Source organism: Pseudoliparis swirei, chromosome 20 (genome assembly GCF_029220125.1).
Source record: "Pseudoliparis swirei isolate HS2019 ecotype Mariana Trench chromosome 20, NWPU_hadal_v1, whole genome shotgun sequence".
NCBI classification, from domain to species: domain Eukaryota; kingdom Metazoa; phylum Chordata; class Actinopteri; order Perciformes; family Liparidae; genus Pseudoliparis; species Pseudoliparis swirei.
The window spans coordinates 21,228,921-21,254,834 of NC_079407.1; the positions used below are offsets into that span (position 1 = coordinate 21,228,921).

Sequence of the window (25,914 nt, forward strand, 5' to 3'; positions counted from 1 at the left end):
AAACCTCCTCCTAGACCCCAACGGGGCTGATTAAAGAGGTGTTACCTTTTAATTAGCACCTCTTTACTAGATATATTAACTATAATATATTATACAATATACATTTCTAAGACGGCAGGCAATCCTATTATAAGCAAGCCATCTCAAACATCAAAATGTCACTTCAGAAATGGAACACAGACAAGCATCAGCTTCTTCAAAGACTTTACATTAACAAAGTGCCCCACTGCAGAAATGGGACGCCAACATTTACATGGCAAGACCGGCAGAACAGTTCTTAAACACACACCAATGTCGAGTCAAGAGGAGATCTAACCAGTCATTTCATGCCGATGTGTTCAAATGATCCACTCGATGGAACAAGACGTAAACGCTGACACTGATGTCGTGAGATGTTATTATCCCTGAGAGTCCCAAACAAGCACTACCTCTTGAAAATTATTCCACCTAAAGCAGAGTTATGACCTGGGATGTGCAGTGTCATTTTATTAAAAAAATATTAACTTGTTAAACATTAGGGCAATAACACAGTGTACCATATTTGTTGTTGTTGGGGGAGGGGTCTGTCAAATTCAAAAAAAGTATCCTGCATTTGTAAACACTGTATATAGATAACGACTGCAGAAACTGAGAACGATCCTCGGAAAATGGACCAGAGAACTAAACCCAAACCCTAAAGCTGATATATCTGAGCACAGGTTTAGGTTTCAGCCGCCTCGTCGTATCATTTCCCAGACAGAAGGATGAATAATGACTTCCTCATCAAGTGGTATTCCCCGTAACAACTTTGAAATGATAAATCTCAATAAAAGTACATTCTCCCATAATGACAAGTGCAAAAAAATACATTGAGGAAAACCACATGACTACAATTTTAACCGTAACTTGAATTTAAAGTCAAAATTGATCATAGCATTCAAAATAATTAAAAGCGGTTAAAACCCTCATCATTTAAAAGCCTTAAACTACCGTTACTGCATAACCACTTAACTGCTTTAACTTTAAATAGTCAGAGAACATATCCAGTGTGCGATCAGCTTAAAGAACAAGAAAATTAAAGAGAACTAAAAAACAAACTCATATTCATGCCAAATATGATTCAAGAATGCTCTTCTTTACTATACGTCAGTCTGAGGACATCATGTTTCCCATAAGTCATCGGGCAGAACATCTGCTGCATCTTTGTTTGCATTTTGGCACTGAAGTGTTTGAACCTATTACTAAAAAATACATTTGGATTCGTCCATCATGGTTTTACAAGTTCGACAACCACGTTTACATGCACACAATATGTTAATAGTGTAATATTAGTGTGCAGGTAAACGGTCAACGATTCCCTAAATCTCTACCAAAACGAGTTATCTTCCAGAGTGTATCGTCTGACTCTTAAACCACTCAAAAAAAAGAACATGCGCATCATTCAAAGAAAAGGACTCAAATCGCCTCCATCCTCTTCCATGATGCCGTTGCCTCCCGTTGTGCGAGTCCCTCCCTCAGGAAGGGAAGGCCGTGAGTTGTGAATGCACTATGGGATGGTGGCGATGTCATTCCCCTCAGGACAGCCGGTCACACCGCTCGGTGCCTGAGGGCCTCACTGACCGTTACGTCGGTGTCAAGCAGCGGAATAAACTCTGAAAATACAGGAATACGACATTAGCCTGAACCTTTCCATCTCACCATGTAAGAAAGCCAAGAAGCGTCTGATCCCGACTGGAACTGAAACCTCAAAGTGAAACACAGAAAGTACAACTCTATTTTGTTATATGATGTGCTGTCAATCAATACCGTTAGGCTTCTTGAAGAAGGCATGCAAAATAATGCATCATCCTTCCTTCAGCATGTCTTTTTTCTCTACTTCATGTTGGCCTGAAGTTCAGATGTTTATAACCTCTGAAACAGAACTGTGCTGAACAGTAATTCACAGGAATGAATTTCTCCATTTCAAAATGTGATTTTTAATCCCTCATTAAACATTATATTTCATTTAGCTGACGCTGTTATCCAAAGCTACTTCAAAGCATAAAACATTCATACACCGTAAACACAGCGACAGGGTCACGTGTCTTGCTCAAGGACACATCGACACGCCGTTCCCCCGACTGAAAGACGGAGCCGCTGACCACAGAACACCACCTGTACTCACCGTTCAGCTCTTCTTCCATTCTGCCGGCTTTGTTTCCTTCAGCCGAGTTCGGATGACTGCAGGTGTTCTCAGCGGCAGTGCTGCTGCCGGCGGAGTCCGCCAAATTCATCTTCACTTCCTCCGGTTTCACTGCAGCACGGGCGGGTTTCCTCCCGTCCACGCTGTCCATCTTCACCAGGCAGAGCGACTGCAGCAGACCCATGGAATCAAAGTCCTCGCCGCAGCATTCGCCTTGTCTCTTCAACAACTCCAACACCTGCAGTCAGAAAACATTATTTGACATTAAAAATATATATATATATACACACACACACACATTCATATATTGTACCAGTATTATACTAAGTTCATAGGTACCCTCACAAGGTATGGCCTGTTGCATGCGGTACGCATTCAAACGGGTAATACTTACTTATAACATGGCACCTAAACTTCTAACCTCCTTCTAATATACCTGGAGTGCAAAGCATTGTGGGCCAGAATAGCATGCACAGTGCAAAAGGCGACCCGATGCAGAAGATCCTGGTATGTTTGGCCGACTGGATTTAAAATATCATGTTTTTGGACATACTTTTTTTTTTGGAACACCGTATGTTTGCTTCAGTGTGGGGATGTTTGACGTCACTAATGGAGCATGCATTTTTCAGAGTTTTCTGTCACTCAAAACCACGGCTGGTGTTAAAAGTGCGCGCACACACACACACAGCACCTTGATGTATTTGTAGGACTTCAGTTCGCTGATGTTCTCCTCCAGGAAGAGCAGATATAGAGAGAGATCGTCCCATTGGTTCGCGGGGTTGGGCAGGACGCTCACGGTGGGCAGCGATTGGTAGGTTTCCAGGAAGCCGGTGTGTCTGGTGCAGAATAGGGGACGGGCGCCGGCATAGATCACCGCGGGAATCAGCGCAATGAACAGGACCAGGTTGACGAGGCTGGAGAGGAGAGGAGGTATGACGAGACGTTTCCCTATCATAAGAAAATAGATATATGACCTTAAATCCAAACATTTAGTCATTAACCAAATGGCACATACCTCAGCAAAGAGAAGACTCCCACGGCGATGAGCTTGCACTGCACCTTTTCGGGGACGCCCGGGTCGGAGGCGAGCAGGCCGACGCGCAGCTCGCAGCCAAAATCGTCGGTGACCGAGGCCAGACGGAGGTAGTAGCCCAGGTAGACGCAGGCACACAGCAGGGTGACGAGAGTCAGGCCGCGGCACAGCAGGTAGTGCAACAGCATCGACCGCGAGCAACGCTTGGTCATCAGAAACTTCTCCACCAGCGGGTAATTGAAACAGCCATCGGTGAGGTCGCTGGGTCCAGGGAACACCGGAGCAGAGAGGAGAGCACAGTGAAGGATGATGAAGAACTTTAACTTATTCACTTAACTATGGCAAGACCAAGAGAAGAGCAACGGCGCATCTTTCAAAAGGAAGCAAACGTTCATATTTCCTCTCTCAGAAGTCTGCAAATCTATAACAACCATATCACCTTGAGTAGTTCCCACGTTTAGCCTCATGCTAAAAAAAAGAGCAGTGATTGGAATCAAAGTTGAATAAAATCTTCCATGTGACATAAATGACAAATCACATGTTATAGTGGCGACCTCCAACCCCTCAGCTGAACTGTGTCGTTTTGGATTCTACGCTTTCATTTGAATCCTCTGGGACTCTCTTCCCACTCACATCCATATCTCAGATTCACTCCCTTTCTTAAAAAAATAAAAGAAAAAGCACTTAAAACAAACCTTTTTCAACTCTTTTCTAATTTCGAACCATTCTACTCGTTAGTCATAACTGCGTAATCGTCTATTTCTCTATTTCTGTACCTGTCTGGGGTGAGCAGTCCTGACGTGGCCATGCGTTTGGCCAGAGTGACAGCGCGGTTGTAGCACCGGTCCAGCTCCTCCATGATGAAGCCCAGGTCCGACTGCAGGAGGGGCGCCGCAGAAAACCTCCAGAACAATGCTGGCGTGTACATCAGCACCGACACCAGCAGCAAAATGTAGGGGAAAAACTGGAGAGGAGAGACGGGAGAGTGAGTAACACATCGTCGCCGAGGCGGTGACGTTCCTGCTCGTGCATCCGCCGACAGAAGAGATGCAAACACAAGCGAACAAAAGCACGGGAGTCACTGTTCCGTCTTCAGCCAATAGGGGACGATCGTTATAAAGTTTACGTGTTTTAACGAGCGGACGGACAAACAAAAACGATCTTCGTTTCGGTGAAGGCGACCCTCATTTGGAGTCTTAAGGTGCGTTCACACCAAAAGCTAAACTATTTTTCGCGTCGCCCAAACGCACGAGTTTACTCGCTCGACCGTTCATCGTGTTCAAGCCATGAGCGTCGGACGCTGCGTGAGGGGCGGGGCTTATCTCCATGTCTCGTCTCCGTAAAGACCGTTATCATCTCCTTCATCTACCAGAATAACTAACCACTAGTTCTGCTTTATACTTGTTGTGGACGTCCCACACACTAACGCCCTCGTGTTTGGGTTCATGACGTCACCCGTAGGCTCACTCAGCTCGGTCACTTTCACCGATGAAGTTACTGTTACGTCTGGAAGACTTCCGCTTCCAGCGCTACGAGAGCGGAACTCAAGAGCCGATTGGCCCGAGTTGCGAGATGACCGCCTCAAAGTTGAAATATTTCAACTCGGGGCGAAAATTGTGCCGCTGGAAACGCGTCGCCCACATCGCGTCGCCCGGAAAAATATCGCGTCTATCGCAGCCACAAGCGTCTGTACGTTGACTTTTCATGGGATTCGGTCGCGTGAAAAAATAGTTTCGCTTTTGGTGTGAACGCACCTTTACTTTGATGCAAAGACTTTTACATCAGCAGAATTGTAGCACAGTGTGAAAGCAGAAGCAGCTCATTTAATTTATTTATTTCATCCTGGTTGGACAGGAGATCTAGCTGTAAATGATCTAACACTGCGTGTGAATTTAACTGAGCCATTCTATTTATTCCATTTAGGAATGTAAGAGACACATCTGACAACGCCTCGAGGCCAAAAACATCTTCATGAAAAAATCCTCAACCGCACCCTAAAAATTACAAAACAAAAAGCTACCGTACGACTGTCCTGGCGAATGGAAACGCCCCAAACATACAGATAACAACTGGCATTTGAACGCTTTAACAAGGTTAAACAAGTGGATCCTGTTATACACTATGTTTGGTCAGACGTATCATTGCTATGCAGCTCTTTTTAATACTTGCATCATCACGTGATGACTCGCATCAAACAACTAATGTCTGTAAATAGAGTTGTGTGCGTGTGTGTGTACCTACCTTGTGCAGCCACAGAGGTAGAGAGTGTGTGTGTACGGACGCCCAGCAGTAGGAGTCCACATACATGGCCTGCCTCCAGGAGAAGTTGCTCGGAGCGAAACAGCTCATTTGGGTACCTGAGCCAACAGAGGAAGAAATGTAGCACGGTAGTTTATTATCTTTTTTTTCTTTCACTATTATTATTTTACAGACTTCTCGAAAGAAAAACGATCAGGCTGCTTGTTGTTGTTTGACGCGAAGCGAGCTCCCCCACTCACCAACCGAAACCTCTTGAGCGAAGGCCAGAGAGATGAGGAGGAGGGGAAGCCCCACCGCCACGCACGTCACCATCTTGTCCAACGCCAGCTCCGTCCGGACGTTCCGGTACGGGGCCTGGTTCGGGTCCTTCACCAGGAAATCGCTGAACACGTACTCCGTGGCCACGTGGGCGATGGCCATCTCACCCATCTGCTGCCAATCGGCGGCGCATTAATATCACCTGAGGACACCAACAATTAGGAAGCGCCCAAGATGCTCATTCTGTAGATTACTGAAAAAGTTTCCTTTTAGTTTTAGAGCATTTCATTTGGAAAGTGTGAAAATACACAACCAGAAAATATCAGTTCAGGAAGAGACAGAACAATATCATAGAGGACACTCAACACTGAAGGGATACACATAAGATAGGACAACAAAATATTGAAGTATTTGAACCAGATACCGGCTGTATAATAGTAATTATAATAATACATTATCAACCACAACAAAAATAGAAAGCGTGATGCGTGCAGGTGTGTGTGCCTGCATTTGCCAACAATATTCGGGGAAAGCTATTTAATGGTCTTTTAAATAGGTACCGTACGAAACTTTTTTTAGAGATTAACAATTTTTTTGTCAGGGAAAAGACACACACACACAGAGAGGGAAGAGAGAGAAAAAACACTCTTTGTTGGTGTATGGTAGTATTTTATCGTCACTATGATGTTATTTTAAAGTAAAACACATTAATTAATTTTGTTCGGGAGCTAGGTTAGCGTTGAGTACGTCGTTTAACCAGCGTTAGCTCCAAACGGGTAACATAATAAATACACTTCAGCGGGACTTTACAGAAAAGTTGACTTCACCTGGAAGCTTCTCCGTAAAACACAGACCGGTTGTAAAAAATAAAAACCGCTCATTAAATTCGCTGATTGTTAATCGTAAAACAGGAGAACTAACTTACCCAGCGACCTGCTCCCGCCAACTTGTCCGTGTCAATAGAACGGCATGGCTGCAATTACACACAACTTCTTCCACAGTGGAGGGACCGCAGAGGTGTGTGTGTGAAACGATGTGGAGACGGTCAATAACAAGTAACGCTAACCTCGAAATGCTCCGACTCAGTCTTCTTCCTGGAAGATTAAACGCTTATTCCGTCCCTCTTAAAAAACAGATGCTTTCAAGTGCAAATCGACAGCACCGATTTTCCAGTTGCAACGCTGCCTTCAAATGGAGCTCGTGAGTTTGTGCTTTGGGCAATCGAGATAACAAGTCCCAAAAGATGTTTTCTCTTGTTCACACAACATTATCAACTTTCCATAATAAGCATATTAATATAAACTATAGGGATCTAAGTGGCTTCATTGTGAAAAAAACACAAGCTATCCTGAACTTTGTTCTTATGGTTCATGTATTTTGTGATATTGCGTGCAAATACTAATATGGAGATAACAATTTAAATTTAATTTCTCGTGCAGTCAAAACCATGTGAGACGGTTGGCGAATCTTAACATTAGGCGGAATTGGTTAATCTACAGTTACATGTTCAAAATAAAACGTACTTGAGATTTTTTACATTTATTTTCTTCAGATTGGAAGATATTTCCACCAGTCCTTAAAGGCAGCACGCTCCCGCTCTGCGCAGCATGCAGTGGTACTGGGCTTTCGTGGAAGAGTCTGATTGATCTATCGCTCATTTTACAAAGAAGAACAAGCTGTACATATAAAACAAATCACAACGAATACAATTGCAGCGTCAGTTTTAATCGTTCAGATTGTAATGTGTTTGGAAGTTGATGGAGAGTAGTCATATGCTCGGCTTGGGTTAATTATTCTGGAATCGTTAGAGAAATATAAAACAAAACCATTTTGAAATGTTTCTGCTCGATCGCGTTGAATTCTGGGCATTTCTCGCTCTGCCCTCCCTGGTCCTCCCAACTTCTCGCAGATGCGTCAAGTTGCTATAAACTATACACACTGTTACCGGAAATGGATGTCTTGCATGGTAAAATAAAGGCATACCATGCGTGTCTTACGGGAACAAAAATACAATATATATTTCCACCTTACTGTTTAGCTTAATACAATGGTTGTAAAGGTAGTCTATGGAACTATACGCGGTCATCTACAGACGTTACTGTCGCTTTATTGATTAACGGGCACAAGTGGTTTTATTTTGACAACGCTCACCGGAAGCCGTGCGCTCTCGCGCCGTCCAGCTTGACACCGGTAGATGCTTCACTCCCTCCATTCATTTCATTCGCGCACAGTCGCATCCCAGCAGCGAGCCCTCCCCTCCTGTTTCTCTCCGCCTGGAAAGATGGCTGCTCCGGTGGTGGCGAGGAGCTCCGGCCCGGCGCTCTGCCCGAGCTTCGCGGAGGTCTGTTCATTCCTGGAGCGATTCGGAGCGGTGCTGGGTCTGCCGGAGATGACTTTCCCGCAGATGGAGCGGTATCTGCGGGACACAACGACAGGTGAGAGATCGGTGGTGAGCCGTGGCGGCGGTGGCGGGGCGAAGAAGTGGCGCAAGAGCTGCGACACTCGTGAGCCAAAGGAGAAGGGGGTCCACCACCATCACCACCGTGATGAGGAGGAGGAATGCCAAACATGTTTAGTGGTTAGCCCCGGCAGCAGCAGCAGCACGAAACCTAGAGTTTAGTCAGCGAGCTTCTACGCGTTGTGGCACATTTTGGCCCGGGTCAGAGTCAGTTTTCTCTCGAAGTAGAAACGCGGGTTTTTTTGGTCCCAAGTTTCTGAGCAAATATTTTGACTCAGGAAACGCTAACGTAAAGCTAGCCCCCCTCCAAATTATACACACTTTGTGCTGTGCTAAAAGTTAGGGGAAACGGATACAGGCGGGAGTAAAAACGAAAGAAGAAAAAAGGGCAAGCTAACGTTACCCATGCGGAGTTAAGTTGGAGTCAAGTGACAGATCGTCGATAGTGTTGTCAGGACTGGTATTGATCTGTTCACGCTAAACTTGGTGGGGGAGCCATGATGCAGCACTGCCTAGTGACCGCACACAGCCAACCAGCTAGCTCCGGAGCGTTGTCAGGTGTAATTTTTCACCGGCCTTGCCTCACAGCCAGTCGGGTCTGGAATGACATCGGTGTCCCCTGTGTTTACGTGTCGACCGTGGTGATAATGTTACCCTTTCGATTCGCGTTGTGGACGGCTGTCAAAGCTCAACGACCGATGTTAGCTAAAAACAAGGGATGTTATTTCCTTCGCTGTTGGTAGCGGGTTCTGTCAAATCTGCACACGCGCAGTTGGGACTTCGGCTCCTGGCTAACTGGTTAGCATCGGCGATCCAACTTTTAGTCAAAGTACAACGCAATAAAGCTGCAGTTGTTTTACCATGTTATCGTTTGGCAGAAAGAGCGGTTGTGGACTCTCAGCTGTCGTATATGTAGCTTTGCTCACCGGGTCGGTCGGTCCCGCTTGATTACGAGCTTGTTTTCGGTTACCGTTAGTTATGTCGCTTCCATTAGCCTCTGTATACCGTCGCGTTAGAAGGAATTAAGTTGGACCTAACAGCGAATATTTCTACCGTAGTTAGCTGTAAATGTTCTCTGACATTTCAGACTCGGGGATGATTAACCGAGTTTTCTTTGTCGGGATTCTGAGTTTGTGTCGCTGTAAATAAATAAATAAGTAACCGTAGAAAACTTCAGTTAACTGTGCCATGCAGCAGAGAGAACTGTAATTTCCTGTGAATCCGTGGGCTCCGTAACCGTCTCACACCAGACCACACATCAGAGCAATGTTTGATGTTTATTTGAATTAGGTGAAGTTGTATTGTTAGTTATTAGTGTAGTTGCAAAGACCACTGGAATTGTATTTAATTTTAATTGTAACGGTAGAACAGATTTAACAGTATCATGGCAGACTAAACATAAATCCTGACACCACAATTGTGTCTTATGTCTTGAATAAAAAGAAAAACAATACATAAAACAAGAGGTGTGTTTTGATGCAGTCTAGAATGAATCATCCATAATGCAATGTAACCAAGCTGGCAAATATCTTATTCATTTTACATCTGTTCTGCTTCCCAGAGCTGAGGTACATGGCAATATCTGATACCCTCAAAGTAATCTTTATTAATGTTTGTATTCAGACATTATATTCCTTGCTTTATTATTGAGAAGATTATTGAGGAAGATTATCAATAATATAGCGAGGAATATTAAAAACCATAATGTGATACATTTTGTAACTCATAAAAAAGTAGTAGTTAGTAGAGTAGTTTAGCCCAACCAGAGTATGACAGAACATTTACATCAGACATAGATTACATTTGTCACTTAGCAGTATTTAAACAGCCATGAGAGAAGAAAGGATTTCAGCTCGCCGCAGACATCTGTTCAGTATTGATAAATGCCAAACAATTTTTAAAACATCTATAAAATATTATAATACATTTATATATATATATATAATATATTGGATAGCACATCTTAACTGATCAATGTGGTTTGATAAGAAATAACACGAGTCCGGAGTTTGAAGAAGACATGCTATTTTATTTCGAGATTTTAATGGGCATTTGCTCCGTGGTTTTGTCTACATGGACACAACTATCGACGGTGTGCGTTGGAGCAAAGAGGGAACATCTGCTGTGAAGGTCTCCAACGTTAAATGGAGAAAGTAGTTTTCCTGAACATATTGCTGTGAGATTCCGTTGAGTTGATTGAAGTATATGGCACTTAATTTTCCCTGCCATATCTCTGTTCACCCACCCCTTAGTGAACACCATCCATAAGTGAGCACATCACCAGTTATCTTTTTTAAATGTGATACTTTCTGTGCCGAAATGGTTGACAACCCATCGCACACCATACAAGCAGCAGTCTGCTTCTATTGCTCATCTCAAGGCATTTAAGTTCCACTGAAGAACCGTCTCATAAGCCCCTAAAGATTACAGAGCCGAATACGAATCTGAATGAACACATATTACTCACGGCTGGAATCGTTTCTTCTCTTTTTTTCTTCTTTTTTGCATCCTTTTTGTTCATTCACCAGTGGTTGGCGGTTTTCCAACAGCTGCTGGAAGAAAACCCAATGTGAAATGAAAATATTGGCGTTTGTATTGCAAAGATGTCACTGTCAGGTTGTTAAGTGTTTTGTTACACATCTGTTTTTCATGTTTTAAAAATAAAAAAGGGCAATTTTACACATTCAGTATTATGTAGAATCCTGAATCCAATTTAGTTTTCTATGTTGTCGTGAACACAACACTGAACCGTTTTGTGATTCATATCCAGAAGGGAAATGATCTCAAGCCTCCTGGACGCGGAGGTAAAAGATCAGGGTCGGCGAAATGGCACCAAAACACAACCCTGCAGATGGCCTTGACGTTGTGCTCAAGGGCACCTTGGCAGTATGAATGTTATGCAAGTGACTTGTGAAATGCTAACGTGTTTCATCCTCTTTGTTGCAGTTCCTAAACCGCTTGTGGACCTCCATGTGAAGCTGCTCAGAAAACTGGGGAGGTCTGTGACTACTGACCGCTGGGAAAAATACCTGGCTAAGGTGAGTGCCCTCTGTGTTTGTGACGTGTTTGGCTGCAGATTCCACTTAGTTTGCACTTGATGCGACTAGACAACCGGACTTACCGAAGAAGTTCGGCCATCAGTAAGTCCGGCTGTCTCTGGATGGCGTTAAGAGAAACTTCTCATTGTCTGCACTGAAGTGAACTGTGCAGGAAGGGCAGAGCGTTCTTTAGTGGCAATGGACTGCAGCACCGGTCACCGTGTTTGTCTTTTAGTCTCTTTGTCACCTTTTGGTGCTTCAAAGTTACTGTCAGGAACTTTTAACGGGTTATGAAACAGTCCTAAATGAATACTGATGCCTCTATATGACCTTCATATGTCAACAAGACCATCAGCAGTGTCGTTTTTCTTCATGCTTGGCATCTGTGTCAGTGGGTTTGGGTCCCTCGACAAGTCAGATGGAATCATACATGTTCACCAGGAACTCCTTGAGCTCAGACTTTAGCGGGACCTCTTGCAGACCCAGATCTGGATTCGCTGCACCCTTGAACCTGCATTCGTAAAACTCAGGCAGTAAGAGGAGAGCTGGAGGCCCAGGCCGTACTGCCTGGCCCGCTGGAGAGAAGGGAGGCACGGGAGAACCAGAACCAGGACTGAGTGGGGCAGATTCTGCTGCAGTAGAATGAGGTTTTGTAACAGGGACTGCCAGAATCAACAACAAATTATAAACTTCTTGCATTAACTGTAATTGGAGTGAATTTCCCACACTAACTGTAAAGCTTAAATTCTGTTTCGGTCAACAGATGGAGGAGACATATATTTAAAAAAAGAATTAATTGGTCATATCAGCTCTGAGACAGAGAAATTGTGCAAACAACCTCACATGCAGTGACAGCATCTATTCCTTGTTTCCTGTAGGTTTGCCAGGAGTTGAACAGTACCTGGGCATGGGAGCTGGAACAGAAGGGCTACCAGGAGATGTCCATGGAGTGCAAGTCATGCATCCTCAAAGTAGGACACGCCCTGCTTTTACTTTAGGCAATGAGTGAGTCTGAAAGAGCGCATCAACCACATTAAACCATGTCCGCTTTCCTTCCACACATTTCATTTGTTCACCCTCCAGTATCTCTTCGAGTGTCAGTTCGATGACAACCTGAAGTTCAAGATGGCGATCAATGAGGAGGAGCCGGAGAAGATGCGTCTGCAGCCCATTGGACGGGACCAGCAGGGCCTGATGTACTGGCTTCAGCTGGACCAGGAGCAGAACATCCGGCTGTACACGGAGGAGCAGGACGATCTGGACGGATCCACTTGGAAGTGCATCGTCAGGTATTGCTGTTCTGGGGGATACATGCCTCTCTTAGTGTGTCGCAGGCTGCGATCATATCTGGTGTTATTGTTGTTCTCTGTTTACAAAAAAAGTATTTTACAATGTGGATCTTATTTTCTTAGAAAAGTAGTTTTTCATCATTTATTTTGGTTCGGTTCACATTGTAAATTCACACGCCGACCTTGTCTAAACTGGATCATGTAGACTCATCAAGACTCCTTTGACCAGAACAGTCCTGTTACCTCACAGGACACAGCAGTCAGCCAATACACAACTAAACGAACCGACGACTGTGTCCTGTGAATGGACTCTGGTGGCTTTGGAATACGCCCACAGCTTGACATTACTTTGCTCCCGTACATCATACTTTAAGACAACCGCATTATCCCGTTGGCGATATTAAAGTAGTCGCCACTTACTTACTGCGGAGTGATTCATTGTCTGTCCTGTTTTGAGCAACTCATCCAAACCGTCTTCTCAGGACTCGTAACGACCTGGCCGAGGCGCTGGAGCTGCTGAAGTCTCAGGTTGAACCAAAAGAGGACCAGGAACAGAACCAGAACCAGGCTGGTTCCAGAAGCACCAGCCCTAAAGAGAAAGATGAAGGTATGCTGGGCTTTGGATTGTATGAGTAACAATATGGATGGCAAAGTTACAGCAGCAGCCAACTGATTTATTTTAAAGCCAAACTAAATAAAGAAACATCACCAAAAGTAGTTAAATGATCTGAAATGATACAAGTCCAATGTCACTCATCACATTGTGCCACTTTCACCCTGCAGTTGTAATTAATATAATAGTGTACAACATCTTAAAAACGCCAAGATGTATTGCAAACACACTGTTTCTGTGTTTTGCCGAATTAGGGGATGAGGCCATTGGCAGCACCAAACCCTCCGGGACTGCCGAGGAACACACGGACTGTGAGAAGTTCGACCCTGTAAAGGAGGAGCAACCCCTGACACAAGGTACCACGAGCAGAGGAACGGCTGGTTATCCTGCATTTACACTTTTCTGTCACTTGAAAGGCTCCCTTGAATTAAGTGTGTGGGAGGGGGGGGGATCAGAGAGATGATATGTCATACTAATCAACTTTATTTAGAAGATATGTAGCTCAAAGTGAAGAATAAATGAAATGCAACTAAGATAGAAAGAAAACAAATTCAGAGACCATACTTTTTTCTAAACATCTCACAGCCTTTGTTAGCAATTATATATTGTGTTGTTTGTACTTAAAAACCCAGCAGTAGAAGATCTGAGAACTTGTGAAGGACGATACAACTCTGCTATAAAATAACCTTGTAACCTCCAGGGCCCAAACCATCAAGAGCTTAAAAAAGTCAATTAACCTTAAATTATATTATTAAAGGCACTGGAGTGTCGCTAAAACTGTGGTAAAACTTTCTCTCTTTCTTGTTATTGCAGTACAGTTAAGAATAAGTTTAATTATTTTCGGTTGACGGAAGATCAGTAAAAGCATTGCAACAGTCTATTCTCTTTTGCAATAAAAAAAAGCATGAATATGTTTTTTTTCACCTTTAAAGAATTTCAACAGTCGTATTTTACTGTTTCCTTGACGACCTCTGTACGGGATTCAGAGCGTTAATAGATATCTGGTGGTCTAATGTCGCTGTTAGCTGCCAGCCATGGGGAGGCCAACGATAACAAAAGGGCGGTCACCTTCCTAATGTGTTATAACATGTACTTCCACAACAATGTTAGTTCACACTACATCTGACGGATGGATCTGATCATCCTTGATGTCATGACACAATTTTAAAACACACCACTTGAAGCACACACCCAAACACTTTCACATTATTTGTTGTCTTTCTGTCGTGTTGATTGTTGTTTGTTTGTCATGTCCAAATGTTGCACCTTCCGCCAAAAAAAATTCCTCGTTTGTGTAAACATTCCTGGCAATAAAACTGTTTCTGATTCTGATTCTGATTAATGACACATTTTTGTCTGGCAGTGGTGAAGCTGGAGGAGACGCCGCCCACCAAGCAGGAAAACACCGAGGCCGAGGTGAAGGAAGAGGCGGTCAACTGCACGTCGTCGCCGCCCGTCTTTGACAACCGCGTCAGCACAATCATCACCGTCATCAAGTCGGAATCCAGGGACGCCGACACCCCCACAAATGCTGTGTCGGTGGTCATGGCGCCAGGCGCGGCTGTCGCGAAGCATGAGACGAACAAGGAAGGGGAGGCGGAGCGGGCGGTCGTCAGGAGCAGCCAGCAGGCCAAGATGCCACTGAAGAAGAGGGAGCTTAAGATCGCGGAGAGCTACCACGGCAACCATCTCAATAACAGCATCAACAGCAGTAGCATTATTGTTTGCAACCCGTCAGTCATCAAGGACGGCGGCAAAGAGGGGAAGTTGCCGGGCTCGTTGGCGCCCCCTGGTGGCCTGGCTGCCCCACCACCACCACAGCAGCTGGTGGTCACCACATCGAAGCAGGAACTGAGCAACGGGAGAGCGTTTCTCCCCATGCCGCACAAAGAGGGACAAAACGGAGTCATAGGGGTCATAGGTCAAGTCGGCGTCATAGGTCACGTGGGGGTCATCCGCAGCCCACCCGAGCGCCACAGTACCCCCAGCACCGAGCAGCAGGAACAGAACGGGCCCAGTTTAGACCAGCGGGACTCCAGAGCTGAGCAGGAGGAGAGGGAGGTCAGTCGGCAGTCTGTGTTGGTAAGAAAGGGACCCGTTGAAGGGGAGGTGGCGGCAGCAGCCACTGCTCCTCCTCCTCCTCCTCCTCCCTCTCCTGCGGCCAGAAAACTACCGCCACCGCCATCCTTAAAATCTGATCCGCTTCCTGAAACTGTCGGGAGGAAAGTAGTTTCCGTTAGCCTTTCCCCACTGTCTCTGTCTCTAGAGGAGCCCAAGAGACAGACGGCAGGAGACCTGGGTGAAAAAACGACCGAGGAGCAGTCGGACAGGGGGACGACAACAACTGAACAGAAGGATGGCGTTGTGGACAAGAGGAGAGGAGAGCTGTCTGGACTTTCTTTGGCCGAAGAAGGAGTTACAGATGACCAAAAAGAGAATGAAAGCACTTTAGAAAAGTCTGATGCCGAATCTGGGAGCACCGCTCCGCTTCTCAAAGCAGACCCGCAGGGAGACGGGGTCAGCGGCGGGCCGGCGGCCGAGATGAGGGCAAAGGACGCTGGGCTTGGATCAGGGGAGCGGAAGACTCCCCTGGAGGAAGCCTCCTCCGAGCTCCAGAAAGAAGGAATCCGGTTGAAGATCAAGATCCCCCCACACCGGAGAAACAAGTTACGGGGGAAGCGGGGAAAGGTGGAGGAGAAGGAGAAGGAGAAGGAGAGGGAGCAGGAGCAGGAGCAGGAGCAGGAGCAGGACGACGGGAGGCTTCTGAGGAGATCTACAAGGATTTGCCGGTATGTGTGTGATAAGATTGAAAATACACTGTTTATGTCCGTCTGTTGTGATCTGACAATGAATTCAGTCTCGTCTGCTTTTTTTCTTTGAAGATCTGCTTTGCCAACCTGCAAGCCGAGCTCAAAGGCGGCTGAGAGCCAGAGAAAGAAGCCACACAAAAAACAGGCACTGCCTAGCAGAACGGGGGAGGGAGAGGAGGAGAAGGAGGAAGAAGAGGATGAAGAAGAGGATGATGAGGAGGAGAAGGAGAAGGAGGAGGGAGAAGAGGATGATGAGGAGGAGAAGGAGAAGGAGGAGGGAGAAGAAGAAGAGGAAGAGGAGCAGAGTTCAACCGTAAAGAAAGATGGCAAAACAGAACCAGTTGGACAAATAAGGAAACAAAAGGTAATCGGTCTCTAAACGTGTGTCCCCGTGAGAATAAACACAAAAAACTTACCTTTCTTTTCGACTCTTTCTCTCTCTCTCTCTCTCCACTCTCAGGGGAAACGGAGGCATCGGCGCCCTCGATGGTCCAACATTCGCGCCAAGAGACGCAAACTGAACGAGGGAGAGGAGGCGGAGGGGAAACGAGGAGAGGGGGAGAGCGAGGGAGGGAGCGACTCCGAGGAATCGTGCAAATTGGAGGTGATTCCCGGCGAGGACGCCTGCAGTCACTGTGGCCTGCCCAACCACCCCGAACTGGTGAGTTTCAGCTGGTTTATCATACACATGTAAATAGTATTTGATTCAACGTGCACTAGGCCAGAGCCATAAATAAAGAAACATCTTCCGCATCAACTGGAACACTCAAGATTCAGAAAACGCTCCAGAAAATCAACCTAAGCAGGATTGAATTCACATTATTTTGATATAAAAAAGCAGCAAAATGTCCCATTTGAGAAGCTGCAACCAGAAATGGTCCGCTATCAGTTTCTTTGCTAATGACGTCTCCTTGTGTCCTCAGATCCTGCTGTGTGACTCCTGTGACAGCGGGTACCACACCGCCTGTCTGCGGCCGCCGCTCATGTTGATTCCAGATGGACAGTGGTTCTGTCCACCCTGCCAGCATGTAAGATCTATATATGTGTGTGAGACTGCTACTAGGGACGTATAAAGCACATTTGAGCGCTCATCAATCCATGTGTCAAACCAATGGTCAGTGGAGTCTGAAAGGAGTTGATAGTTTGTAGAAAGGTTGATTGTAAGTTTTTATTTCATATTGACAGTTCAGTACAACACCAGACCTCACTACACACAGTACAAGCACAACAGTAACTTTTAAAAGTGGCTGCCATGCTGGCCTGAGCCTTTGGTTTTTTTCAGGGTGCACGCTTTGCTAGTTGCTGTCCCTTATCTTAAAAAGTGAAACTAAATGAATTCTATTGGTTGCTTATCTCTCAAAGGGGTTTTCAATGGCAACCTGACACTACTTACCTACTTGGTGTACTCGGGACACATTTCAGTGGTGCTAGTTGAGTGTCGCTATTGCACAGGAGGCTTTAGAAGAGACGTTTCCTACGTTTAATATGTGTGTTTTTCTTGGGGCGGTTTCATCTGTCCAGAAGCTGCTGTGTGAGAAACTGGAGGAGCAACTGCAGAACCTGGACAGTGCTCTGAAGAAAAGAGATCGAGCAGAGAAGAGGTACATACACACACACACATACATACATACACACACACATACACACACACACTATGATCGACTTTCTGAAAAAAGATTTGAGTTTAATTATGTGGATTGGCCCTCATCTCTCCCCTTCTGTGCAGGAGGGAGCGGCTGGTGTACGTGGGAATCAGTGTCGAGAACATCATCCCTGTAAGTAAACGAGTTTGATATATATATATATATATATATATATACACTACCGTTCAAAAGTTTGGGGTCACCCAGACAATTTCGTGTCTTCCATGAAAACTCACACTTTTATTTATCAAATGAATTGAACATTTCATAGAACATATAGTCAAGACATTGACAAGGTTAGAAATAATGATTAATATTTGAAGTATTAATTTTGTTCTACAAACTTCAAGCTCAAAGGAAGGCCAGTTGTATAGCTTATATCACCAGCATAACTGTTTTCAGCTGTGCTAACATAATTGCACGGGTTTTCTAATCAGACATTAGTCTTCTAAGGCGATTAGCAAACACAATGTACCATTAGAACACTGGAGTGATAGTTGATGGAAATGGGCCTCTATACACCTCTGGAGATATTTCATTAGAAACCAGACACTTCCACCTTGAATATTAATTTACCACATTAACAATGTATAGTGTGTATTTTTGATTAATTTAATGTAATCTTTATTGAAAAAACAGTGCTTTTCTTTGAAAAATAAAGACATTTCTAAGTGACCCCAAACTTTTGAACGGTAGTGTATATATATATTTGTTCTACCACATCAGTGGAAATAATACTTATAAGAACTGACGTGATAATATTATGAGTGAAGATTTAAAACATGGTAAATAATGTGATTGCTTCCGTCAATCTTAATATCTTTTAATATGTTTCAATGCCGTTTTAATTGCATTTCAAATACAAATTGAAATGCTTTCGGGACCATTCTTGTCAGAGCTCTGAGGTATGAAGTATCTTGGAATTATGATTGATGGATTCTCTCGTTTAAGCTTTACATTCAGCAACTGATGAAAAGATGGAATTTCTTTTTGGTTTAATTTTAGAAAGCAGTCGTGCTTTTCCTTCGAGGCCAAAAGGAGACTTCATGCTTGTTGTAAAGCCCTCCCTCTTGCTCTGCCTCGTCCATCCGTAGACATAACCATTGGCATATTCTTATTCATAAGGTTTCCTTCTTACTAACAGACCTCCATCAACTTCTTCACATCTAGGACCTCTTCCTACTCCCTGTCCTTAAGGCCGCGCTGCGCCCTCAGCTTGCATCCGTTGCAGTCGCTTGCATCTTCTGCAGCTGGTCGAATTTAAAGTGAAGCCAAATGACTTGGAAGTCTTGCTTATACTGCAAACGTGCCATATGTGCTGCTGCCTGTCTTAACCAGGACAGTCTTAAGAAAGATTTCTTTTAAAAAAAATCTTCTGGTTGAATAAACGTTAGCAAAGAAGCTAACAAAAATGAATTGCCACCGTTCGGCTTGGACGCAGCACAGAACTGCCCTCTGGAACAAAGAGATTCAATGGAGTATACTTGTAGAACAGACTTCAACCAAACTTGACATTTTGCCCATCTGTTTGACGTCAAATTAATATTTTGCCTTGGATTATTAAAAACAATTATTTTTGTTCAGGAGGGAGAAGAGGAGAATTCTGCGAAGAAGAAAGATCCCAAAAAGAGCAAAAATCTGGGGAGGAGATCAACCAGAACCAGGAAGCATATCAGCTACAGGTTGGTGTGGCCAGACGGCGTCTCATACTTGCAAGATTTCTCACAATAAAAACATTAAATCCCAACATCTGATTTGTGTTTGTGTGTTGCAGGTTTGATGACTTTGACGATGCCATTGATGAGGCCATAGAGGAGGACATCAGGGACCTCTGCGGAGGTGAGACACTCGTGATTCACGGTGTCCGGTCTTTGTCTCCGTTAACTTGGTGCCCAAGTTTCCTCTCGATGTCAACTCGAACCCCACTGTTCCGATGCAGGAGCGGGACGAGGCCAAGACATCGCCGCCATCCTGTCCGAGGAAGAAGGCAAGGGGAGCCAGCGGCCAATCAGCAGCCAAGCCAATTCTGCCAGGAGCAGGAAGAGGCGGCGACTGAACGACCTGGAGAGTGACAGCACGGCGGCAGAGAGTGAGGACGAGTTCATGCTCAGCAACAGGTAACACACACACACACACACACACACACACACACCCTTTCCACACTTCCTCTGTTTTACTTTCCCTCTCAACTTGTTCATGCTTAAAAAAAGAATGGAGGGAGAAAAAAAGCATTTGCTTCCTCCCCCCCCTCAAAGCTCAGAGGATGAAGATTTCGCTGCGTCAGGGCCGGACGATGATGACGTGGAAGACGAGGACGCGGGCAGCGTGGAGAGCGGGTCCCGCCCCAGACGGGCGGTGAGAGGGGCGCCCAAGCAGAAACCCAGCAAGACCCAACGCAGGGGCAGGAAGCGGCCGAAGCGGAGACGCTCCTCCGAGGAAGAGGAGGACACCGATGAGGAAATGGGTGAGTGCGCCGGCAAGGGAAGTGCTCTGCATCACAGTTGAACGACATGATTTAAGAATCACTTTCATGAAGGAAGCTGATGGAAACTGCTTTTACACATGAGCACTAAAGGTAATTCAACTTTTAGTGTTTCTATAATTTCAGGGCCCGTTTCCACATCGTGTCTTTTTCAGGGATCTGGGGAGCTTTTTAAAATGTCTTATCACCGCAATACCTTGACATGACAACATACCACCACTCTGTTACGAGGTAGACTGGCATCGCTCCTTTTATGTAGATGAGCTTATCACAGGACAATGTGACGGCGAGATGACAATGTGACGGCGAGATGACAATCTGACGGAGCCTTTGGCTACGCCCATAAAAGCCTTGTACTCTGTCTGGCATGTGAAGGTCAGGAGGGAAATATTATATACATTTTTTTAAGTTTTCATGGGTGTTTTTACTATTTCCCTTCTACTAATTCAAACTTCTATGCAGAAGCTGTTGAGTTTTCATACATTCAACAACAGTAAATAATGATAGAATATATATATTTTGGTCTTAAACTCTTTGTCCCAACCCAAAGCTGTTAAATCGAGGAAAGGGACCCCGAGAACATCAGCTCTGGCTCTATTCGATCATCAAAATGATCAAATAATAAACCCTTGTCCTCTGCAGGCTCGGATCAGTTCAGCGACATGACCGACAGCGACGACGACAAGAAGAGGCGGGGTCTGAGGCGCGGCCAGCGCCAGCAGGTCAACTACCGCGAGACGACCGAGTCGTCGGACAACTCCCGAGCCTCCGCCAAAAAGGTCAAGGTTAAAGGCCGCGGCAGACCTCGCAAGGAGCATTTCTCCAGTGACTACAGCGATGGTCGGTCACTCTCTCAGATCGCCACACTGAGCATGTGCACTGGTTCACGCTGATTCAGTTTAACTGGCTTCCTGTCCAAGTATTATCTCAGCGAAGGATCCAAGTGCAGCTCGGCAGCTTCCTTGCAGAGCCGAGATTTACATCCTTCCTCTTCCCTTCTTTTCTTTCAGCGTCGCCTTCTTCCCGAGACACGGAGGACGACTACGAAGATGAGAAGGAAGATGGGCAGAGGAGAAGAGTGAACAAGAGGAGGAGAGAGGAGGAAGACCTCCGGGGAAAGAGGGCAAGGCAAAAGCGGAGGAGACACGATGAGGACGAGGACGAGGAGCGTGAGAGAGGGAGGCGACTGAAAAGGAAGCTCCAAGAGCGGGAGAAGACGGACAAAGACAAAGCGAGGCGGTTGAGGAGGACAGAGAGAAAGGAGGAGGAGGAGGACCCAGAGAAGCTGGGCCGGGGGAAGAGGAGAGAGATGCTATCGCTGCAGCGACGCAAGCGGCTCGCTCAGATGCTGAAAAAGAGGCGGCCTTCGACGGACGAGTCGGACGAGTCGGACGAGTCTGAGACGTCGTCGTCGGAAGAGGATCGTCCAATCCGCAAAAGACTCAACCGCATCGACTCTGATGACGACGAAGACGAAGGCGAGGAGGAGGAGGAGGAGAAGGGAGGGGGGAGACAGAAGAAGGTGACGACGATGAAGAAGTTCAGCGACGCTCAGGAAAAGGGGAGGGGCCGGAGCCTGTCTCCGTCAAACAGGCATCGGACCTCCAGGGAACTGGCGACGCCTGAGGCCGGGAGTCCTGCTGTTCACAGGGACAGTGCGGGATCAGAAGGGCAGGGCAGGCACAACGGCTCCTCACATGAGGAGGAGGAGGAGGAGGAGGAGGATGAGGATGAAGAAAAGGAAAAGGAGAAGGAGGAGAAGGAGAAGGAGGAGGGGGGCCAGACAGACTCATTAAACTCTGCCCAGAACAGTCCGCAGTCGTGATGTTTGTGTGAATAACATTTGCTTCTTTGTCTTTTTTTTTTTCTTCTTCATTTTTGTAACGGTCAAGCCTTTCACCCCACGAAACCACCTTTTTTAAAACTGATTCCACCTCCGCCTCTTTCCCGTCTTGCTCCTCCTCCTCACTGTTGTGTCGTGTTGAGCTCTCCACGGTCACATGACCGTACAACCACAAGACTCACGAGCTACGCATTTACACTCATCGTCACCTCTGGCAGAACGGAACCAGTCAGCCGGACCAAAAAAAAAAACCAAACAGATAAAAGCATCCTGGCGCCAGGACATTCAGGTGTCAGTGGACGCACTCGCACGCAGCCGGTGCTGCTCGTGACCCTCTGAAGTTCTCGTCTCTGCCAGAGCCAAGCAGCAGCAGGACGGCGGATTCATCCCATTTGGGTTTGCATTGAATTGGTCACAGGAGTCTGTAGCGTACTTTTACCTAAAAGCACTTCGTCATTCTCATAGCACTTAATACCCCATCGCCAAGGAGGGTGTGTGTGTCGAACCGAACACTTCGGTTCATGTGACCTGATGGTTAGAGACACCAGACTTGATTGCCACAACAAAAAGCTTCCTCTAGTCGTATCTACGCATGCAGATAGTTGTGTTTTTTTTGTCCAGGTTTTGAGAGATCAGAGTTTTTGGCCACCACCTTAATACCAATGAGTTACAGTTATTTGTTTGTGTGCTCACAGTGGTGTTTTCATTGTTGTGTTGCTGTACTGAAAAGGTACCCAGTAGCCTTTGGGGGCCGATCACACAAAGACGCGTCACTCACTTTTATTTGTGTCCAAAAGCAACTCGGAGAAAACGCTGGAGCCGTACACATAGATAGTTTGTAAGAAGTGGACGTAGTCATCGTGACGTAGTCATCGTGACGTCACCCATCGGTTTGTGGACTGCTGGTATGAACCTTGAGTTTGCTGATTTCGACTTCTATACACTAGACTTCTTATTGCAACTAGAGGAGTCGCCCCCTGCTGGTCAGTAGGGAGAATGAAAGTCCATGACCCTTCCGGATCGGCTTCACACAGCAGAACCGGAGGTGTTTTTTGTGTGTGTAGCAGACTCGTTTCTAGAGACACATCTCGGTGTGATCCATCCCTCAGGCCGGGGGACATCGGTTACATGTCATACCCCCACCCACATGTTTCCTGTCTCTACGCTGATGAAAAGAGCGAAAGGGATCAAGTCACTTCACTTTTAAATGCACCTTTTTTTTCTAGTGCAGTGAGCACCACAAACTAAATTAGGATGTAATCATTCAAACTATCTGCATGGTTAGATCCTCCAAGAGGTACATAAGAAAATGATTGACACTGTTAGCTGAATGCAGACTTCATTTAGACTCCGTTTTTAGGTAAAATCACGTAGTTTAAACTCAACAACAACAAAAAGACTTAACGACATCGTCACAACATGGAATGATCCTTATTCACTTGACTTTACAGGGTTGGTTTTGGGTTATTTGAAGTGGGCTTGTGTGAGGTGCTTCTCTGTAGTTGGTGTTTTACTGCAGTAGATGGAGTTTATAAAGTGCCAGCATGGGAGCAAAACAAAAAATGTTCACTGCCAACTTGCTGTCATACGGCCCTTTGCATTATCTCTGCTCTTTGCAAGACTCCATTGACAGAACACCCAATCTGACCTCGCAGTAGAAAGAAGTCAACGGTCGGCCATTACCTCGATCGGTTAGTTTATGTTATTGTGCGACTTTGGTGAATCCCAACTAATCCTTAAAAATGCCACGAAGTGACACACCACAAAGTGACCAGCAACTTCTTTCTTCTGCCAGATAAAAGTACTTTTTTTTTGTCAAAGGAATCTGGTTGCTGAGAAGAGGGCGACGTCACGGCTTCTGTCCCCCGTCTGATGGCAAGACAGAAGGGTGAAAACATTCTAAATATAGCATGTACAATTACATTGTTATTTCTAGTCCCGTCTACAGGAGACACCGACTCTGGAGAAGTACCTCACACATCCCCACTTCACGACATCCAGACGTTGCCTTTACGGAGCTGAACGAGGCCCATGTTCTAGATCCAAGGGACACCCTGGATGTTCTCTCCCGACAGCCCACGTGTTTGGTTTCTAGACCGGTCGCCGCCCCGTGGCTCAAACCACGTTTTGCTGTACATAGATTGCCCGTGACCCGTTCCTTGTAAGATAGTAGATGTTATGTTCTCTCTTAGGCCTCTTGTAAAATATAGTGTTCTATTTTCTATATGAAGGAGAGGAGGAGAGATGCTGCTGTGAGTGATGTGTGGACCGATGACGTTTTGACCGCTGGATCGTTGGCGGCTTGCTCGTTTTGTGTCGAGGTTCCCGCAGGCCCAGCGTGGTTCACCAGGAATGTGTCCCAGAACGTTGACGGAGAGCCGAGTACCGCTCCCCTTCATCCCCCCGTGTCCTCACACGCTGGTCGCACATCAATAGATGCAGAAAGTCAGACCATGGGGGGGGGGGCTTCCTCCAGAGTCCAATTCTCATTTAGTTCCCTTTGTGTTTTAATAACAAACAACCTGACGAGCCTCACGCAGCCTGAGTGCATGAGAACACGGTTCACGACACAAAGCAGCTGAAGCCACCGAAAATATTTCAAGTGCAGTATGTTCATATTTTAATTCGAGTCACAAACGCAGTTTACGCTCAAACTGAAGGTGCAAGAAAAACATTTGTTTTAAGAAAAAGATTTTAGCGAAATGCAGCCACCAGTCTCGAAAAGCTCCTTAAACCAGCAAGGATTCTTTTATCTTCACACGCACACAAATCCAATTTGACAAACATCTACTTTTATACTGTAAAGAGTTGGAGGAGTTCCCCTTTTTAAGAAGAGTTTCATGGTTCCCCATGTCGGATCATGTGAAAGTGTATTTTGTAACATGACGCCTCGTTGGTAAACAAAACAGCTTCTGTCACTCTGGATTTTCTCTGGACTCATATATATGATGATGTTTCAAGGTCGACGTAAATCTGGAGGTGTGCATAAAGAGACAGTCAGGTGAAAAAGAGACAGCTTTTCGACTTTCCGTTCCATTAAGTTTATTTTTTAGAGAGTCGGGCACTTTATTACCGTTGCCTGTGTGTATCGTACCGAATCTGTTAAAAGTCACCAACTCTTAGAGGTGTTGACCGTGATCCTGTTCAGTAGATCACGGTCTGAGACTTTAGTTGACAAATGTATCATTTACGGTAACTTTGAAGAACATACCATAATGATTTTTAAAAAACTAATCGAGTCTTTACCTCACAGTATATTAGTGGTTTATATTTAGCCTGGGAGACATTGAGGTGGGGTTGGGGTGATTCTTTCAGGTACTTTCCTAAAGTTGAGCTGGTTTTGTGGGATTCCATTGTGAAGAACAAAAACACCAATTAGATCAAATGCTCTTCAGACAGGTTATCTCTTTACAAATTACATTTGTGTCCATGTTAATTAGGCTGTGGTGGAAATCCCCTTAATGCAGCATCTTTATCGTCACAATGATTCAATATCGTTTATGAGCTCCCCTCCGGAGGCAGAGCCAACAGTCTGTCACCCCACATGTGTTTTCTCATTATGACCTGACAGCATTTGGATATAAATGATAGTAAAAAAAAGAAAAAAGAAAAACCTCTTTGAAACAAGATGAATCCCCTCAGCTGTGTTGGCAGTAAAGTGAGATCAGGCTAATGTGTGTCGATGCCACCAGCCCCCCCCCCCCCCCCCCCCAATCATTCCACTGAACCCGGTGTGCATCTGCGGTTGGCACTGTGGCAGAATCTGTTGGTTTTAAAATGTTAATCTGCATTCAATCCACTGGAGGTGAATGTGGCTCCTTCCATTTATCTGTTGTGCCGTTACTGTAGTATTGCTGTAACATGAATGTTTTCTAAGTTATTAAAACCAACATCCCAGGCATCTCCTCAAAAACATGTCTTTGCTTCATTCCTATTCTGTTATGAGTTGATATAACAATTACAGTTACATTAAATATCTCTTAATGTGTGCTGTTTTACTTTTTTTAAATTAATGTACATATCAATT

General features: G+C 45.4%; 2 protein-coding genes across 5 annotated transcripts; one reads left to right on the forward strand and one right to left on the reverse strand.

The window, feature by feature from the left end:
- Positions 1 to 187: 187 nt before the first annotated feature.
- Positions 188 to 7,947, reverse strand: LOC130210952 (pannexin-1-like). 2 transcript variants are annotated; one of them, XM_056441499.1, is made up of 8 exons: positions 7,863 to 7,947; positions 5,693 to 5,913; positions 5,436 to 5,551; positions 3,971 to 4,158; positions 3,177 to 3,455; positions 2,853 to 3,075; positions 2,144 to 2,399; positions 188 to 1,631 (listed from the first exon to the last, which is right to left on the reverse strand). In XM_056441499.1, exons 2-8 carry the CDS (start codon positions 5,880 to 5,882, stop codon positions 1,567 to 1,569), a joined length of 1,317 nt encoding a protein of 438 aa, XP_056297474.1. In that variant the 5' UTR covers positions 5,883 to 5,913; positions 7,863 to 7,947; the 3' UTR covers positions 188 to 1,566. The 2 variants fall into 2 exon arrangements, with proteins under 2 accessions (XP_056297474.1, XP_056297473.1); XM_056441498.1 differs by lacking the exon at positions 7,863 to 7,947 and adding an exon at positions 6,637 to 6,725.
- Positions 7,906 to 25,875, forward strand: rsf1a (remodeling and spacing factor 1a). Of its 3 annotated transcripts, none has more exons than XR_008834889.1 (19): positions 7,906 to 8,146; positions 11,116 to 11,207; positions 12,086 to 12,178; positions 12,291 to 12,496; positions 12,979 to 13,103; positions 13,364 to 13,465; positions 14,473 to 15,898; positions 15,992 to 16,283; positions 16,380 to 16,580; positions 16,843 to 16,947; positions 17,441 to 17,520; positions 17,646 to 17,694; positions 19,147 to 19,244; positions 19,337 to 19,401; positions 19,502 to 19,679; positions 19,818 to 20,026; positions 20,687 to 20,884; positions 21,055 to 24,048; positions 24,119 to 25,875. XR_008834889.1 is itself a non-coding variant. In XM_056441495.1 (18 exons), exons 1-18 carry the CDS (start codon positions 7,906 to 7,908, stop codon positions 21,867 to 21,869), a joined length of 4,575 nt encoding a protein of 1,524 aa, XP_056297470.1. In that variant the 3' UTR covers positions 21,870 to 25,875. The 3 variants fall into 3 exon arrangements, 1 of the variants encoding a protein (XP_056297470.1); XR_008834890.1 differs by having other exon boundaries at positions 21,055 to 22,283; XM_056441495.1 differs by having other exon boundaries at positions 21,055 to 25,875.
- The last annotated feature ends 39 nt before the right edge of the window (positions 25,876 to 25,914 follow it).

Bases quoted from the DNA above. Each gene is read 5' to 3' on its own strand.
- LOC130210952 (XM_056441499.1), bottom strand. From the start codon at position 5,882: ATGGGTGAGATGGCCATCGCCCACGTGGCCACGGAGTACGTGTTCAGC. The intron at 4,159-5,435 runs GTAGGTACACAC...TCTCCTCTCCAG, and splicing joins TACCTCTGTGGCTGCACAAG to TTTTTCCCCTACATTTTGCT. The intron at 2,400-2,852 runs GTGCTGTGTGTG...TTCTGACTGCAG, and splicing joins AGTCCTACAAATACATCAAG to GTGTTGGAGTTGTTGAAGAG.
- rsf1a (XM_056441495.1), top strand. From the start codon at position 7,906: ATGCTTCACTCCCTCCATTCATTTCATTCGCGCACAGTCGCATCCCAG. The intron at 13,466-14,472 runs GTACCACGAGCA...TTTGTCTGGCAG, and splicing joins GGAGCAACCCCTGACACAAG to TGGTGAAGCTGGAGGAGACG. The intron at 17,695-19,146 runs GTAAGTAAACGA...ATTTTTGTTCAG, and splicing joins GTGTCGAGAACATCATCCCT to GAGGGAGAAGAGGAGAATTC.